At 45.4% G+C, this 19,315-nt stretch overlaps 2 protein-coding genes across 6 annotated transcripts in view; one reads left to right on the top strand and one right to left on the bottom strand.

The window, feature by feature from the left end:
- Positions 1 to 347: 347 nt before the first annotated feature.
- Positions 348 to 10,425, bottom strand: UCK2 (uridine-cytidine kinase 2). Of its 5 annotated transcripts, none has more exons than XM_068125030.2 (7): positions 10,149 to 10,425; positions 9,207 to 9,366; positions 7,897 to 7,993; positions 2,784 to 2,926; positions 2,557 to 2,654; positions 2,182 to 2,230; positions 348 to 1,446 (listed from the first exon to the last, which is right to left on the bottom strand). In XM_068125030.2, the coding sequence occupies exons 1-7, from the start codon at positions 10,230 to 10,232 to the stop codon at positions 1,310 to 1,312; spliced, it is 768 nt and encodes a 255-aa protein (XP_067981131.1). In that variant the 5' UTR covers positions 10,233 to 10,425; the 3' UTR covers positions 348 to 1,309. The 5 variants fall into 5 exon arrangements, with proteins under 5 accessions (XP_067981131.1, XP_067981132.1, XP_067981133.1 ...); XM_068125031.2 differs by lacking the exon at positions 10,149 to 10,425 and adding an exon at positions 9,558 to 9,709; XM_068125032.2 differs by lacking the exon at positions 10,149 to 10,425 and adding an exon at positions 9,605 to 9,701.
- A 960-nt stretch (positions 10,426 to 11,385) lies between these two features.
- The window catches only part of LOC137432806 (uncharacterized), a 34,786-nt gene continuing 26,856 nt past the window's right edge, over positions 11,386 to 19,315 (top strand). Inside the window, exons 1-2 of the mRNA XM_078783639.1 lie at positions 11,386 to 11,551; positions 11,885 to 11,962. Of these exons, the coding sequence (XP_078639765.1) occupies positions 11,398 to 11,551; positions 11,885 to 11,962 (232 nt within the window). The 5' untranslated portion in view covers positions 11,386 to 11,397. The remainder of the gene's footprint in view (positions 11,552 to 11,884; positions 11,963 to 19,315) is intronic.

The following is a 19,315-nucleotide window of genomic DNA, read 5'->3' as shown; positions in this document are numbered from 1 at the left end:
GTGATATTTTATAAAGTTCATATTATTTTTGGAGATTTACATTTTTTTATGTGATGTAAATAAAAACTAAGTTCATATTATTTTTGGAGATTTACATTTTTTTATGTGATGTAAATAAAAACTAAGTTCATATTATTTTTTGTGACAGACGATCAAGAAATTTGCATGCTCTAAAAATTTTCTCCACACTTAGGATGGACTAAGTCAAGGTTACGCGATAGCGAAATTTTAAGGTCAGATTCGGATTCGTGGGCACCACATTAGTTAAAAACAGTTGAAAATAAGTCAGAACCAATTTGGCTGTTGACCAATGTTAAACACCCAAAGCCATTGGATAACAAAACGTGGACAGGAAGCATTATTTATTTTATTTACATTAAATACACAAACCTTCATTGAGCAGAGAAAAGGATAAACAAAACAGCACAAACTAAAAAAAAGGAAAAAAAAAAAAAAAGAAGCTTTAGATGCAGGTTCAAAGCAAAGCCAACACCAACATGGCACAAATACCATCTTGCACTTTTACTGTCGAAGATGAGGCTCTGGGATGAGCAGAGTCGGAGGTTGAGAATCGATCGCTTTCCAGTGCAGAGGCCCACAATAAATACACGCCTCGACTCGAGCAGAGGAAATATCAAAGGCCTGAGTGTGGTTGCATGACCGTCAGGATACCAGCATAGCCGATCGAACCGGCACGCTCGGTTACAAGTTGAGCAAAATACGTTAGAGCTTTCAAGGCGAAATGCTTCACCAACACTACTGGTAGGAATGATTCGGGGCATAGTTTTTACACCTGTGCGAAAGGTCACACATTTCATTTGGAAAACCCAATATTGAAAGCACTTCTGAGCTATTCAGGTTGGTCACAGCATCAAAGCCTCACTGACATTTGGAGAATCGTGATAGGCTGGCATCAAATGGATGACCTGCTCCACACCACAAAAGCCAAAACTGATCTCGCATGGAATCGTGATACAAGTGCATTTACCTTTTCGTTTAAAGGGCCTAGGGACACCTCCACTTTAAAAGCAATTGCTCAGGCTTGCAAGTGTAATGCTACACCTTTTTAGAGAAGGGCAGAACATTGCAAGGACTCTCAGAGCACCTAAAATGGCAGTTCATTAAATACTGCTGACACCTTCGGGATGGTACAGTTTTCAGAAAGGTCAAGACAAACGTGGTTGCTACCTTGCCCCTATCCCAGCACAAAGCTGACCACTTTGTCCCACTTCACTTGGCAAACACTGCACTCGGAATGTGCAATGACATTCATACACGGGGAAGGGAAGGACGCGGCAAGCTTGTCCCATCAGTGAGGACGACCGCAAGCCTCTGCGAGTGGATAGGCCTTGGCCGTGTTGTAACCATTTATGTACCCATTTTGCCGCTTCGTATTCCGTCCCGTGACAATGTCCTGGATGTGCTGAACAATCAGATTGATGGCCACTGCAGGAGAACAAAGTGAGGTCAGGAGGGACTCCAAGGCCGACAACAACAATTTAAAAACATTTCACTTGCAGTTGTTGTCGTACACATTTTAAACACCATGCAAACCTTTCATTGAATAACAAAAACCTTCAAAAGGCAAACATCCCAAGAACCGTCTCAGTTACAACTCGGCATCGCTTTTCATGCCACTTGATGGAAATGGTAAAAGGAATGAGCAATCTGCACAAGTTTGAACGATGAGGTTGAATTGCCAAAATTAAGACTATTCACCTTCACTCTTTCATTCCTCTTTTCTCCCACCTCTGGAACAAGCTCCCACACTCTCTTCAATCCCACTCCTCCCTCCAGGTCTTTAAAACAGCTGTTCATCACCATCTCTTATCTTCCCCCATCCAAAACCTTGATCTTTTCTACCCCCACCAATTCACCCCAGATCCACTTTTTTGAAATACCGAGTTCTTGCCTGGAAATCCCAGCAGTGTCCATTTTTTTTTTTTTACCTCCCACCCATGTGCAGCCCTCTCCCTCCCACAGATCTCCCGATGTGCCTGCTCTCCATCTTATTCTCCCACTCCCTTCATCATACGTTTTATGTTTGTGTCAGTTTGTCTTTTTTGAGATCAATGTTACCTCTTACACGGGCCTAGACCTTGTATACAAAAAAAAAAGAAGAAAAAAAGAGCTTGTTGAATGCTGCTTAAGGAAAAAAGGTGGAAAAGCTTCACAACTTACCCATGTTTTCCACACCACGAGGAATTATCACGTCCGCGTATTTTTTAGTCTGCAAGAGACAGTCGACACTTTTGAGGATACTGGAATGCCAGCACTCAGGTATTCTTTTCACAAGTTCAACAATCTTTGGCAGTTGTGAAAAACGACATTTCCTAGGTTTTTATAAACTGGATTAAACAATAACTGTACCCATGATGCTGCCTTCCTTACATGTGCCATAAATCTTAGCTCAAAATCTTTGGCACCCATGTATTAATAAAACATGCTGGGCAACATTTTTATCGAGGGTTCATGTCGTTTTACACTTCACCACAGCAGTTACGAACTTAAGACGCTTAACAACTTCATGTTACTAACACCGCCGCTGATAACTACCGGAAGGCAGAATTCCTCGAAAGCTGGTTTCACGAAGGTCGTATACTGTGACAGCACCTGCTCCAAGTCACGGCCACGCTGAGTCATGTCCCTGAGCACTGCACATGCACAGAACCACTCATTGGCTCGAGTTCACCATGCACTTAGCTTTAGATGTAGGAAAAGAGATCCGGTAACAAAATCTCACCACAGAACATGCATTTAAAGTGGGCCTGGGCCATACATACCCCTGCGTGAGAGGCGAGTGTCTGCATCCGTGTCCACAAACAACTTCATTTGGAACATGTCGCGTATTTGCTGCACGTAGAACAGCAAAATTCCCTCGAACAGAACCACGTCCGCTGGATAGAGAGTCACACTCTCGGGAAGCCTACGTCACATGCAAAAGGAACAAACTCGCTCAATAATTGACGGGCAGCACGGGAGGGGGCGGGAGAGAAGTGATCCCCCTAACTTATCCTTCATTCAAGTACACACTTGTACACAACCACGGGGCGAAACACGCGCGACTGGGGATGGAAAGCCACAGAATCCACCGATTGCTTGCCATATTGTCGGTTCCCCACTCGTGGGTGACAACTGTTGCTTCTACACTGGCAGATGGCACACGACGATTTAAATTTTGTGATGAACACTACAGTACATATAGAGCTGGCAGGAATGGTCTAGAGGTAGGCGCTGATCTCCAAGCTGACGACACAACAACAACAGGCATTTTAAGGCCATTTTCCCTGCAAGAGCGGGAGTTAGCCTTGCGGTCCCCATGATAATCTCCATTTTGCCCTATTTTCTGCATGTCCCCTTGTTAACCCCCTTGCCCGCATTTCTTCGACTATCTTCAGCTAAGTCTTTCTCGGTCTTCCCCGTCCTCTACTTCCTTCTACATTCATTTCCATCACTTCTCATCCAGTCATTTTCATCCTTCCTCAACACATGACCAAACAATCTCAAACCGTTTCCCTTCACAGCATCAATCAGACTATTCCCATCATCTTTCGCAATTCATCATTTGTCTTCCTCTCCCTCAACGATACTCCACACATCCACCAAACCATTCGCATTTCCACCCTTTCCATTCGTTGCTGCTCCACGTTCATTTCCCATGTCTTGCTCCCATAAATCTTAACACTTCACACATGCAGCATACACCTTTCCCTTCAGCTTCAACTACACTCCCCTCCTCATCAGCACGCCACTCAGTTCCCAAAACTTCTTCCATGCACATCTCACTCCAGCAACCATTGCTGAGTCTGATCCACCTTCTCCATTCAGCATGTCTCCCAGGTAACAAAATGTTTTCACACCTTCCAGCTTCATGCCATCTCCAAGATCCAACTCAACATTTCCTCCATCTGCAGCTCCCTCTGTGCACACCTTACACTTGAATGTAGCTGCCACACTGGTTAATGACCCTCTCAAACAACTACATTTTTAATGCACACTCAGCGCACATTGTACATTGAATGGAATTCACTCCGACACCCTTCCTGCACACAGCATACGGCCACTTCCCAGTTCTTTCCACCTCACCACATGCTTTACCACTTGCCATCACCTTCGTTTTTCCGATATTCACCTTCAGACCTTTTTTCTCCATACATTCCTTCCACTTGTTAATCTTCTCCTTCAGTCCATCCATACTTTCTGCAATCAACACCAGATCATCTGCATACAACTCCCACGGTAAACCCTCCTTTACGTTCCGAGCCAGCACCTCCATCACAGCTACAAATCGTAGTTGACTTGGTACCAACCCCCGATGCACTCAGTCTCCCAACTTCACCTCAAACTCACCACTGTTCCCGTCCTTCGTCCTTACAGCCTTCTTTCACCACCAGATTGCAGATCTGTCATTCTCTTCACACCCCAATTTCCCGCTGCCTTCAACATATCTCCCACAACTCCAGTCAGCCCTCCCGCTTTTTCACTCTTCATTGCTTTTATCACTTCCCTGGTGTTGGGCTAGCGGCTAGGGTGCCGGCTTTGGATCCTAGGATCCTGGGTTCGAATCCCGGTCGATCGCTGAATTAACGCCAGGGGGGTTGACTCAGCCTGTCATCCTTCCGAGGTCAGCTAATTGAGTACCAGTTCACTGGTAATTCCCTGTTTGTCGTTAAAGGCGGCAAAAAGGGTTGGCGTCAGGAAGGGCATCCAGCCGTAAAACATTGCTTCAAAAAGGGGACCAAAAAACAACAACCATGGTTCCCGAAAAAGGCTAACCCCCCGCTTTGTGGGGAAAAATGGCCTCTAAAGGTGATTATATATTTTTTTTATATATTGCTTTTATCACTTCCTCAACTTCCTTCTAGGTTATCTTCTCTGCCGGTCCTAAAACTGGGTTACTCTCTATGTTGCCATCCCATTCATTCTCTGCATTCAACAGCATTTCCATATATCTCTTCAATCTTCCTTTAATTCCATCTGGGTCCACAACGATTTGTGCCACTTCATCCTTCAAGCAACTCACCCCCATCACATCACACCTCTTTCGCTATCTGCTTTGCAATTCTGAATACCGCTCTGACCCTCTTCCAAATCCAAGCGTTCCCAGAACATTTTCCTGCATGCCTCCTGCACCTTTGCTACCTCTTTCTTTGCAGCCTTCCTGGCTGCTTTATAACTTTCATGCTCTGCCTTTTCTGCCCCCGTACCCTTCGCCTTCTGCCACTCCTTGACCTTCTTCCTCTTCTCGTTAATCTTCTTTCCAACTTCATCATCCCACCACCATGTTTCCGAGTGCCTCGGTGGTCCTTTTGTCCATCCACATACCTCACCAACGGCTCCCAACAGACTATCTTTCATTGACATCCAAACACTTTCAAGCTCAACCACATCATCCTCTACCATACTCAGCCTCTTTTAATGCCGACCTAACTGTCACCTCTTTCAACCTCCACACCTTCATTCTCGGTTGGTACTTCACCCGCCGAGCTCTCCTCGCACCTTTCACCCTTATGTCGCAGACAACCAAGTGGTGCTGTGAAACAGCCTCCTCCTCCCCCGGGATCACCTTTGTGTCCCAGAGGTGCCCCCTATCTCGCCTACGCACCAGCAGGTAGTCAACGGTTGTAGTCGACCCACATGGTGTACGTAACAAGCTTATTATCCTCTTTCTGGAACCGAGTATTACAAATCAACAAACCAGCTTCATCAGCAAACTCCAAAATCCTTTCACCTTCTCCATTCCTCACACCATATCCATAACCCCCATGAACTCCCTAAAAACCATCTATACTCCTTCCCACATGTCCATTTAGGTCTCCTCCTACCACAACAACTTCCTCACCTTTCACATTTTCCATCAGCTTCTCTATTGCACACCAGAACTTGTCCTCTTCATCGCTCCGACCAACCTGCGGAGCATATCCCGAGATGACGTTCACCAAGAGCTTTCCAATCATCATTTTCACCATAATCAACCTATCACTCACTAGTCACACTCCACACTGTCTACAAACTCCTCAGAAAACAGGACACCAACACCATCCACGCCTTCTGGGCACTATTGCCACACAAACTTGTATTTCTGTCCCTGCCTGCCCTTCACCATTCTCACACCACTTCCCTTCCATCTCATCTCCTGCACACAACATATGTCCACTCTTCTTCTGACCAATACTTCCACCACTTCTCCTGATCTCCCTGTCATTGTCCCTACATTCCATGTCCCAAACCTCAGAAACCGATCTCCACGTCAGGCATCAGACGTTTCGTTGTCATAAATGGAGTGATTTCCACCCTTGCTTCGATCGGGTCCCCCACCTTGAGTTTTGACGAGAGGGAGTGGGGTCCCCCAAGGGGCACTTCGGGCTGTGCCCTGCCCATATGTCGTTGTAATTGTCATGGTTCTCTTTTTGAGGCAATATTTTTATGGTCGGATGCCCTTTGACGCCAACCCTTTAAGTCGCCTTTTACGACACGAAGGGATACGGTGTACCTATTCGAAACCGGGGTACACACCGGGAAACTCCAAGCTGTCTATGCCGAGTTTAAATCCGACCCAGCTATAAACTGTCACCCCGGCATCTCAACACACGAGCCGTCCAATATTTACGTTACAGGTATCCGTCTGCCAGCATTAGTGAATGGATGTCAAATATACCACGGTGTCCTTTGCAAAGAGGCCAAGCAATTGCCAACTCAATGAACAAATTTCTGCTCTAACCTCTAAACTAGAGGGCAAAGCCACTGATGGTCCAGTATTAAACTTAAAAATTCGGATAAAAGCACACCCAACCTGTCAAGTTTCTCCGAATCTGTCCATAACTTGTTCGAGATATCGTGCCACATATTGTTTTGGGCCCATCTCTAAATAGGCAAACAAAGGGGTGAAAACAAGCTCAGTCCACCTTAGGTGGTGGAGGTTTAAAAAATAAAGAAATAAGGGGTTGGGGCAGTTATGGAGGGGGGAAAGAATTTCACTCAAAACGACGTGCATCAAATGGGCAAACAGGAAAAACACTTGCTGTAGTAAACAAATCGAAATACCACACGTCTCCAAACCCCCACTCAAAAACCTAATATGTTACCAAGTCAATCTAAAAGGCCACGTCGGCAACCCAATGACATCAAAGTTGATCACAGCAGTTTAAACTTTAAAGGCATGTTACATTTGGCTGTAAAGTAAAAAAAAAAAACATCCGTTTCCTTTTGCTTTGCCAGTAGAAGATGGACCTCACTGATAGAACTAAACTTTGACTTGGCAAGCACGTTACAAATATGGTAATTGGATGCAGCACTCTCCACCTGTGCCAGTTTACCTCACCTGAGGTGCAGGAGAGCAGTGGAGTGTGGCAAGGCACTCAATGCCATGGAAAGCACACAGGACATTCAACGATCCGTGCACGCGAAGCAAAAGCAACATTTAATACATTGTAGAACAAAGCAAAGCGAATTTTGCTTGGTTAGCACCAAATTAACCAAGGGCAGGATAATTGAGCTGGAGACGACTGCAGAAACAGAACACTTACGTGGCCCAAATTTGAATGACGAGCCCAAAACCTATTGTAATACAATCTCACCCAAGAGCAACGCTGCAATTTTTGGTGTGTAGTCATATGAAGTCTTCCACGATTGCTCTTTTAACAAGGCAATTGCATTCATTAATGCAAATCCATCGAATGATGCTGTAAAACCTGAAAGACCTGGTCCAAATCAGCCGTTTCAACTCATTCATCTCCCATAGAATCCCACCAAATAAGAGCTTTGGAATGTTCTAAACATCGAGGATATCTGGAAGGGAACTCCGATTCGACTTAAAAGGAATAAACTTGAGTTAATGCCAGGTGTGAAAGACATAATGAATGTCATTTAATGGCAGGGAGAGATGGGGGGGCTTGCCTCGAGTGCATGACGAAGTCATAGGTGGGGATTTGGACAGGCTTCCCAGCAACGATGTCTTGTAGAGTCGTGTAGATGAGCTCATTATCAAAAGCATCTGTGCAGGAGAATCAATCATCACGTCATCACAAAGCTAGCGAGAGAAAAAGGTCTGCACATTGATCACACCGTGGATTAAATTGGTGTGGCTCAAGGTAAGAGCAAAGTGCTGCTAATGCTGTACCCATGTGAAGATGCAACTGAAAGAAATTACTCATTATAGGTTTTACAAAACAGAAGACTGGATCCACCACCAACACCAGCAGGTTATCAGTCATCGACAAAGCACAGGAAACACTGGATCCACCACCAACAGCAGCAGCGCATCATAGTCATTGACAAAGCACAGGAAACACTGGATCCACCACCAACAGCAGCAGGTCATCATAGTCATCGACAAAGCACAGAATACACTGGATCCAATGGATCCACCACCACCAGCAAGGTATAGTCATTGACAAAGCACAGAATACACTGGATCCACCACCACCAGCAGGTTATAGTCATCGACAAAGCACAGGAAACACTGGATCCACCACCAACACCAGCAGGTCATCATAGTCATTGACAAAGCACAGGAAACACTGGATCCACCACCACCAGCAGGTTATAGTCATTGACAAACCACCACCACCAGCAGGTTATAGTCATTGACAAAGCACAGAATACACTGGATCCACCACCACCAGCAGGTTATAGTCATTGACAAAGCACAGGAAACACTGGATCCACCACCACCAGCAGGTCATCAGTCATTGACAAAGCACAGAATACACTGGATCCACCACCACCAGCAGGTCACCATAGTCATTGACAAAGCACAGAACACACTGGATCCACCACCACCAGCAGGTTATAGTCATCGACAAAGCACAGGAAACACTGGATCCACCACCAACACCAGCAGGTCATCATAGTCATTGACAAAGCACAGGAAACACTGGATCCACCACCACCAGCAGGTTATAGTCATTGACAAAGCACAGAATACACTGGATCCACCACCACCAGCAGGTTATAGTCATTGACAAAGCACAGAATACACTGGATCCACCACCACCAGCAGGTCACCATAGTCATTGACAAAGCACAGAACACACTGGATCCACCACCAGCAGGTTATAGTCATTGACAAAGCACAGGAAACACTGGATCCACCACCACCAGCAGGTCATCATAGTCATTGACAAAGCACAGAATACACTGGATCCACCACCACCAGCAGGACACACAACGGACCTTCGACCGAGCGAGCTGGTGCTCCTTCCTACCCGGGTGATCGAAGTTGTATTGGCCCCGCTGCGCCTTGGCTTTCTGCTCGGGAGTCAGCACTCGGTAAAAGCTATCCTGGCTCAGCATGGCAACCTGGCGGCTGTGCTGCTCCACTTCATCCTGTCCCAGTAGCTCCATTATCCGTCCACATACAGAGGACTGGAAAATAAGCAAATCAAGTTAAACCTTAGGGTCGATGCACACACACAATGTGCAACTTGGACCAAACACTGAAACAGCACTTTCTCGTGTCATAAATCCATTTCAACACCTGTACCAAAATTATATAATTAAAGCGTTTGTTTGTAGGTAGAACATTCTCAAAATCCTTGGTCTTGTCGTTGACCCACAGGAAAGCTGATAAAATACCGAGTAAAGCCACCGCTCGGTGACTCACTGGCGATCGCATGCATCAGCAGGGAGTTTCAAGTTACTCATTCGCAGACACAGCCAGAAATAGAATCGCTTGGCGGAAAAGCTTCGCCCGAACTTGGAGGAACGCAATGACGTATATTTACGCGGCGACGTAACGCGAGCCGAGCCCACGTTCCCGCTCCGCCCCCAACTTCCATTGGGTATGCTTTTATGGCGCCAACACAAAGAGGAAAGAACTTTTCTCAACGTGGTGTTGCAGAAACAGCTCAAATACGATGAACGCACCGATAACCACAAATAAATGGGAGGGGGTTAAGAAAACCACACGACCATTCTAACTTTGTATTCTTCCGACGCACAGCAGTGATTAAATGTACAACTACAAGTCAACCAATTGTAAAATGGCTCGAGATATATAATAAAATTCATACTAGGAACATAGCAATTTAAAAAAAGAAAAAAAGCCGATTTAGAACATCGTGCAAAGCCCTTAGCGGCACATTAATAGCGTAAGTGCGTAATGCAGCATGGCAGACAGCCGGCTTGAGTGGACCAGGTTCGCTCACCTTTCCACTAGCCGAGCCGCCGCTGACTCCGATGAGAACCGGCCACACCTGCTGCCCTAAACAATTGTATGTGTCCCCCGCCATGTCTCCAACGTGAAACGCCTGGCTTCAGCCACGTCTTATATAAGAAAGGGCTAGGACCCTGCGCTAAAGCTGTCCTAGGCGCGCCAGCATTGGTGCACATCCAGAAATCCTACAACTGAAGAACGACACACTTTATTTTTCAAAGCACACTGTTGAAATTGCGTTTTCTTCCATATACGCGCCAACTATTTATGATAATGACAGGAAACCTGAATATATTAAAGGACTCTTGTGACAGGCGAATGCGGCGGGCAGCCTTACGGTGCCAAAATTGGAACGTCCGGTGGATTTGGGTCTTTTTTCGCTTCCCACCCTCTTGCGGTTAATGGCGGTAAATTGTGCTCGGCTATGGTCTTCGGCGCGAAACCTCACAAAAAATAGGGCGCAGAACACACCAGATACAAGCAAATTTATCGTAAACATACACTTCATCACTGCACGTCGGCATGACTTAGCTTCGTGTTTGTACGCGATCACTGTGCTGTATGATCGACTCGTCTTTGTTTTTTTTTAATCTCTGACTGATTCCTTGTCTTTTTGAAACAACACGACTGCTGTCATTCCTCAAGCCACGCGACAAGCTCCAATGCGGTAGAATTACCATACAACCATCAGAAAATGTTACTATTACGTGGTAAAAGTCTTTCCTCATTAATGGGATAGCGGGGCCTTTTTCGACATTTTTATATTGTCCTGTAATTTACGGCTTCCTGAGCTATCTTCGTATGCGAATTGCGAAGGTTGAGGTAATTTTCCTTGAACTTCGAAATGGAAAAAGTGAACGTGTATAACTGCGTATCCCTACATTATTCCAGTTCTTGATTTCTCACCGTTATCCTCCGTCATCTTTTAATTTCCTTTCTCTATTACTTGTTCATACTGCTATCCTTTTTCCGGATTTGATTTGCCGGCCACGGTGTTGCAAATAACGGCGTTGCTTTTTGGTGGTGTATATCTTAAGAACCTTCAGCTCGGCTGTTGGTTTTTTTTATCGCAGATTCTGCACAAATTTCTTTTATTTAAATACATCTCGCCTGGTTTTAAAAACGCATTTTGAATAAATACAACATATAAATGACTGCAATGAAACATTACTTGATCAGAAATTAGTCATGCTTTTAAAAAGGTTAAAAAAATAAAATAAAAAAAAACTGGAGCGATTTGCATGGCTGAATCACGAAGAGGGATAATACAGCAATTTATTGTACTGGACAAAGCAGGCGGTGTTGTTGGCGCTATCTGGCCTCTGAGAAGCCTCTGTGGACCAGCAACCTCCAGCTGTGTTCGTTTCCTTGTCTTGTGCTGGCCTCGCCTACCAGGTTAGAATCGAGAGTTCTGCACCGATTTACTCGCTTACACAAGGATTTTTTTTCGCTTTCTTGTTTCCCACTTCTATAACCAAAATAATTTTCCTCACAATCTCCCTAATGTCCCTCTGTCTGACTCCCTCAGTGGCCTTCTCTCTCCCCCCCCCCCCCCCCTCCTCCCTAGTAACTATTCTCCTGTCCACCAACTACTGTTCAGTGTTCACTTCAGCACTGTGTAGTTTTCACACGTTATTCGATTTGGAAATGAATGGTTTGCACTGATTAGTGCGCTTTTTTCTCTTCTGCTTTTCCTTTCTTCTTCTTTTTCTTTTTCTCCTCACGCAGTTCCTCTTGATCCATTTGCATTACCGACGAGTTTGACAAATCACGCTGAGTTTGTCCTCCAATCAGGAGCGAGGAAAGGTACGGTGGTCCATCATTCTTGGTTCTTGGTTGAAGAAGAACTTTCATCCTGTCCAATCGGTCGAGTTAAGGAAGTGGGAATGAGGTTGTCTCTGTCCTTAATCTAGCATTCTATCGGTTTATACAGCCCAGGTCCTATACTAGTCCAGCTGTGCCATTTGGTGCAAAGTATTGCTCAACTTGAGCGTTTCCCAAACACTTGTTAAACACTTTGGAGTGACACGTGATCGATCTTCCAGAATAAGTGTTTTTTGATAAATTATTTTCCTTTCCGAACATGAATTGTTAACAACCATACTGACAGTTACTGTATTGAAATTTTTTGGGTCTTGCCCTGAATATCTTGTCAAAACATGCATTTACTACCCTGGTGTTGGCTGTGGCTGGCTTAAGATCTTCGGGTCTTGAGTTAAGGCCCCTGTCAACAACAACAACAACAACAACAGGCATTTTAAGGCCATTTTCCCTGCTACAGCGGGGGTTAGCCTTGCCGTCCCCATGACAATCTTCTCCATTTTGCCCTATTTTCCACATCTCCCCTTGTTAACCCCCTTGCACGCATTTCTTCTTCCACCATCTTTAGCCAAGTCTTTCTCGGTCTTCACCGTCCTCTACTTCCTTCTACATTCATTTCCATCACTTCTCATCCAGTCACTTTCATCCTTCCTCAACACATGACCAAACCATCTCAACCTGTTCCTCTTCACAGCATCAATCACAGGCTCTATTCCCATCATCTTTCACAATTCATCATTTGTCTTCCTCTCTCTCAACGATACTCCACACATCCACTGAACCATTCGCATTTCCACCCTTTCCAGCCTTCGTTGCTGCTCTACGTTCATTACCCATGTCTCACTCCCATAAATCATAACACTTCTCACACATGCAGCATACACTTTTCCCTTCAGCTTCAACGCCAGTCCCCTCCTCGTCAGCACGCCACTCAGTTCCCGAAACTTCTTCCATGCACATCTCACTCCAGCAACCGTTGCCGAGTCTGATCCACCTTCTCCATTCAGCATGTCTCCGAGGTAGCAAAATGTTTTCACACCTTCCAGCTTCACGCCGTCTCCAAGATCCAACTCAACATTTCCTTCATCTGCAGCTCCCTCTGTGCACACCTTACACATGAATGTAGCTGCCACACTGGTAAATGACCCTCTCAGACCACTACATTTTTGATGAACCCACCCAGCGCACATTGTACATTGAATGGAGTTCACTCCGACACCCTTCCTGCACACAGCACACGGCCCCATCCCAGTTCTTTCCACCTCACCACATGCTTTACCACTTGCCCTCACTCTTCATTTTTCTGATATTCACCTTCAGACCTTTTGTCTCCATACATTCCTTCCACTTGTTCATCTTCTCCTTCAGTCCAACTATACTTTCCGCAATCAACACCAGATTATCTGCAAACAAAAACTCCCACGGTAAACCCTCCTTTACATTCTGAGCCAGCACCTCCATCACAGCTACAAATAGTAGTGGACTTAGTACCGACCCCTGATGCACTCCAACCTTCACCTCAAACTCACCACTGTTCCCGTCCTTCGTCCTTAGAGCTGTGCGCGCTCTTTTGTACATTGCCATCACTACTCGGATCAACCATTTCCTCAATGCCCATGTCAATACTTCGTGTGGAACCCTATCGAATGCTTTCTCCAGATCAACAAACCCAAGAAACAACTTCTTCCTCTTCTCCATGTACTTCTCCTGCAACTGCCTTGCAATAAAAAGCACGTCTGTCGTTCCTCTTCCTGGCATAAATCCAAACTGCATTTCGTCGATCTTCACTTTCTTCCTGATCCTCCTTTCCAACACCCTTTCCAATACGTTTATTCCATGCTCCAATAACTTTATCGCTCGGTACGAGCCACAGTTCAGAGGGTCACCTTTCCCCTTGTATAGAGGGACGAGGGTACTCAGTTCCCTATCCACTGGAATGCGGCCTTCTTTCACCACCAGATTACAGATATCTGTCATTCTCTTCACACCCCGACTTCCCGCTGCCTTCAACATATCTCCCACAACTCCCATCGGCCCTCCCGCTTTTCTACTCTTCATTGCTTTTATCGCTTCCTCAATTTCCTTCTCAGTTATCTTCTCTGCCGGTCCTAAAACTGGGTTACTCTCTATGTTGCCATCCCATTCATTCTCTGCAATCAACAGCATTTCCATATAATCTCTTCCATCTTCCTTTAATTCCATCTGGGTCCACAACGATTTGTCCCACTTCATCCTTCAAGCAACTCACCCCCATCACATCACACCTCTCTTTCGCTATCTGCTTTGCAATCCTGAATACCGCTCACTGACCCTCTTCTGAATCCAAGCGTTCTCCGAACATTTTCCTACATGCCTTCTGCGCCTTTGCTACCTCTTCCTTTGCAGCCTTCCTGGCTGCCTTATAACTTTCATGCTCTGCCTTTTCTTCCCCCGTACCCTTCGCCTTTTGCCACTTCTTGTACTTCTTCCTCTTCTCGTCAATCCTCTTTCCAACTTCATCATCCCACCACCATGTTTCCGAGTGCCTCGGTCGTCCTTTTGTCCATCCACATACCTCACCAATGGCTCCCCACAGACTAGCTTTCATTGACATCCAACCACTTTGAAGCTCAACCACATCATCCTCTGCCATACTCAGCCTCTCTTTTAATGCCTCCCTCACTGTCACCTCTTTCAACCTCCACACCTTCATTCTCGGTTGGTACTTCACCCGCCGAGCTCTCCTCGCACCTTTCACCCTTATGTCGCAGACAACCACGTGGTGCTGTGAAACAGCCTCCTCCCCCGGGATCACCTTTGTGTCCCGGAGGTGCCTCCTATCTCGCCTACGCACCATCAGGTAGTCAACGGTTGTCGTCGACTCACCTGACGTGTTTGTAACAAGCTTATTATCCTCTTTCTGGAACCGAGTATTACAAATCAACAAACCAGCTTCATCAGCAAACTCCAAAATCCTTTCACCTTCTCCATTCCTCACACCATATCCGTAACCCCCATGAACTCCCTAAAAACCATCTATACTCCTTCCCACATGTCCATTTAGGTCTCCTCCTACCACAACAACTTCCTCGTCTTTCACGTTTTCCATCAGCTTCTCTATTGCACACCAGAACTTGTTCTTCTCTTCATCGCTCCGAGTCCCCTGCCGTGCCATTGAATTAACACCATGTGGGTCGACTTAGCCTGCCATCATTCCGATGTTGGCAAAATGAATACCAGCTTACTGGTAACGGGGGCATTGATTGCATCAGCGGCACGGCAGCACTTCCAGAAAATGATGCACCCAGCAGCCACAGGCTGCATACAAATGAATAAAAGTTTTGGTAAATCTTCATAACCCTTCTGTCAAAGAAACACAAACTTTACCGTGGCTTTTTAACATTATGAAGACTTTCATAAATCTGACCTCTCTGTCCTGGGGTTTGATCCCCAGCCCTAAAGCGTTGAAACCCCCCTCTTACATCCCACCTCGCTCTGCCCCCAGGCAGTGTCTTTGGCCAAGGTCTGTTACTTGTCTTCCTCAACGATCTTTCTGGCTCTGGAAAATCCTCCAGATGAGGCTGGAAAATCCTGGATGAGTCCACTCTAATGTAGTCTATCTCATCGTACAGACAGCCCGGCAGCAGCCTCTTCCCTCTCTTCAGACCTTGATCGAGTCACAAGCTGGTAAAACACTTGCAATACGTGTTTCAATTCTGAAAAAACTTTCTCTCCAAAAGGACCGAGTGGCAAGACCTCCCATCAACTTTATTAACAATCCTTTGGAAAAAGTTCAGTTACTCAAACTCTTCTGTCTGACTATCAGCCATGATCTTTCTTTGGCAAACTACATATCTAATAACTATTCCCCTGTTCATCTAACTACCGTTGGCCTCCAAAGCCGGTCGGTGACTGGGCAGTGGGCACCCTCCGTCATGCAGTCTTTCCTTGGCACTCCTGAACTTTTATCGACTTATAAGACTATCCCCATCTTCATGTAATATTGCTCTCCCCTCTGGCTGGCTCCCCTGCCTCACACTTTGTTCAGCTTGACATTGTGGAAACCAAAGCCTTTAAGATTATTGGAATCTCCCACGATGAAGCTGAGTCTATGGGTTTATCACTTCGCATGGCAAACTGGTCGGTGGTCTCTCTGTCGTCTACCACCTCCTTTATGGTCTTGCACTCTCTGCTCTTTCTGTGATCTGCCCCCCTCATGTTTCTGCAGGGCTCACAGGCTCTGCCAGTAACCCTATTCTTGTTAAACTCTCAAAATCCAGAATCGCTGCTCCCCTTCATTCATTCGTTAAACTTTCCTATCTCTTGTGGAACGAACTTCTTCAGTCTCTTCAATCTCATTATTCCCTCCAGTGCTTCAAGATAGCCGTTCACCTCTATCCACAGCCTTGATCGTTTATACCCTTATTAACCCTCACCAAACACACGCATCTGTATTTCCAGGTTATCGCGTTTCGCCTGCTCCATTACCCTGCTCTTGGAATATTTATTTACTTGTTCTATTTCTGCTTCTTCTCCTTCTTTGACTTCTGTGATTGAGAGTTTGTGCTTGTATCCAGATTGTTCACCCCACCCTCTTCCCTCTCCTCTACACCTCCACTCCCCTGTGTCCTCCTCTCCCTTTCATTGCTCTTGTTCTTCCCCATGTCCTTTCTTTCTCCAGATCTCCGATCCTGTCCCTCTACCTTTCTGTTGGTGTGTATTCCCCCACAGCCCTCACGTCCTCTGTTCTTTTCATTTTGTTGTGTCCTGGTCTGTTCTATGTTGTAGCTCCTTCACAAGCCTCGACCGTGTACAAAGGAGAAAAAAAAACCTGCTGTATTTTGAAGATAACATCAAACTGGGTGACCAAAATGCTTGCATTCGCTTCTGGACATTAAAGATCTCTTGCTATTATTCACAACTAGTGACAGCCTGCCTCGGAATCCACAGCACAATGAATATAACACTCGTGGTAAAGGGTCCACATCCTATTAGGATGTCCAACCAACTCTTCTCCCCATCCACGTTGTCTGTGACCATATTGATGAACTCGATGAAAATACACAAAACCCGATGTAGTGTATAGAGTTGTAACCTCATCTTCCTTCCTTCTTCTGTCTCTGCTCATTCTATCCCTCCATCACCCCCACCCGTCTTTCCCTCACATACACTCTCCACCCCAACTTTGGTCCTTAACACGAGAAGCCAATTGCTGCTGTAGCACTTGATAATTATCGTGTGTCCAACAGAAACATTTGTCGCTGATATACCAGACTGTCTCGTCTTTCTAAACAGGTACACTCTAAACTGCTTTGACATGCCCGACTCTCGTCCAGGAGGTGGCGTTGCTATTTGTGTGTAACCTTTTCCCACAGCATAGCCCCCTCCCCCCCCCCCCTTCACCCTTCCCAACACTCGACTCCAGGTATCTCTTAAAAACAACCTTTTTTATATGTATCAAGGGAGGCGCAAAGCACCCCTCCCTTTATATAGGATGCATCTTTAACGTAGGGACTGAAATTTCGTTTCTCGGCTTCTACTGGACGGAATCGGCTGCAAATTTCAGAAGTAAATGCTTTGTACGTCGAGGTAAAAGGTTCCAAATTTCAGCAAAGTCAGTTTCCGAGTTGTTGAGTTTTATAAAGAAAACCCTCGAATTCTCGTTGGTGTCCGTCCGTCCATCCGTCTGTCCGCCCAAAATGTGTTGGCACTCACATCTCAAAGGCTACATATTGAAATTAGTTGAAACTTGGAATATACATCGGCCAATACGTCTAATTAATGGCTTTCAAAACAAATTCAAAATCTGTGCTCATTGAGGGGTCTACAGAGGGGTGGCGTGGCGGGGGGGGAGAGGGGGTCTGGGGGTTTGACTCCCAAAATAGGTATTTGCTCTTTTCGAAGCAACACACATATATGATGTTGATGAAACTTCGCCATAAGCTTCATATCTGATGCCTAACAAAGTTGTATTGACCACGTCAAAATCTACTCTCATTGGGAGGTTTACAGGGGAGGGGGGGGAGAGATTGCCCCCCCCCCCAAAAAAAATAGGTATTTGCTCTCTTCTCAGAAACGACACACACAATTCCGGTGAAACTTGACCCCAAACATCATGACCCATGATGTACCAAATTGCTTTCTTCTCAGAAACTACACACACAATTCCGATGAAACTAGACCACAACGTTCCATTCATCACCCGTGATGTACCAACGTTTGTTCCCGGCATTTAAAAAAAATCGGGCCCTATTGGGGTGTACAGGGCACGAGAGGGGAGGGGGGGGGGGGGGTGTGGGGGATTCTTTTTTTTTTTATATATAAGATTTTTCACCATTGAGAAATAATGGCATAAACAATATATACACAAAGAATTAAGTTAAGCACCCCCCCCGTTTTTTTACAACCTCGCACATTACAAGTTTGTTGTCGTCAAAACAGTGTAATATACCCATGATATTGCTATATTTTCTGGAGAAGTGATATTATGGTCACATAAAAACATAACAATCATGCCGTTTTCAATATTTTATTCTGAATAATTTAAGGTGAAATTTTTTGGGAATTTTAGGCATATTTTCACCTCAATTTAAGTATGGAGCTATAGGTCCATCACGGACAGTGTGGATGACGTTTATGTTTTCTAACGTACAGTCATTGTTCTGAGAAGACCTCTAGCGATCTTTGCGTCAATAACGTGTGTAGGACCCACGTGATCGGATCACTGACTCAACCCTACGTCTCATAGACCCTGTAAGCCGTCGTATGCGTTGCTGTGGCAGGTTGTTCCATTCCCGATGTAATGCACGTTCCAATTCATCCAGATTGGCTATTGGAGGGACCATCTTCGCAATTTGTCGTCCCAACATGTCCCAAACGTGCTCGAGGGGGTTCAGGTTCAGGACAGGATTAGGGGGTGCTTAACTTAATTCTTTGTGTAGGGGTGCTTAACTTAATTCTTTGTGTATATATAGCACAATATCTCAAAACGTTATGTATGGATTATCACATTTGGGTTCGTTATGGGTTCAAATTGGATCGGGAAACTGACCATCCACCGAGAACAAGGTGTGGTCCTTACTAGAAGTACACAGAAAGGGATCAACAACTGTGCCAAGTTTTTCTGGCACATTGACATTCCTTCTTAGTTTGAGGGGGGAAGGGGTAGGGGTAAAATCTTTTCACTCTTCCCTTGTAAGATCCTGTTTTTCAGGCTATTATGTTTCAAAATCCCACGGTCTGTTTTTTGGTCTTTCTAAGTCCTTGTGTGTGTGTGTGTGTGTGTGTGTGTGTGTGTGTGTTTATACATAATTGGGGTATGGTTATAACATCTTTGAAATGTTGATTTGATCTGTTAGA

Source organism: Myxine glutinosa, chromosome 8 (genome assembly GCF_964187855.1).
Source record: "Myxine glutinosa chromosome 8, kmMyxGlut1.1, whole genome shotgun sequence".
In the NCBI taxonomy this organism is placed as follows: domain Eukaryota; kingdom Metazoa; phylum Chordata; class Myxini; order Myxiniformes; family Myxinidae; genus Myxine; species Myxine glutinosa.
This window is presented reverse-complemented; position numbering and strand designations above follow the sequence as displayed.

Excerpts from the sequence above, each read along its gene's own strand:
- UCK2 (XM_078783637.1), bottom strand. The coding sequence starts at position 9,616 with ATGCGATCGCCAGTGAGTCACCGAGCGGTGGCTTTACTCGGTATTTTA. Across the intron at positions 2,927-7,896 it reads GACTTCGTCATGCACTCGAG|GCTTCCCGAGAGTGTGACTC; the intron begins GCAAGCCCCCCC and ends CATGTGACGTAG. Across the intron at positions 2,655-2,783 it reads CACTCGCCTCTCACGCAGGG|TGCTCAGGGACATGACTCAG; the intron begins GTATGTATGGCC and ends GTGCATGTGCAG.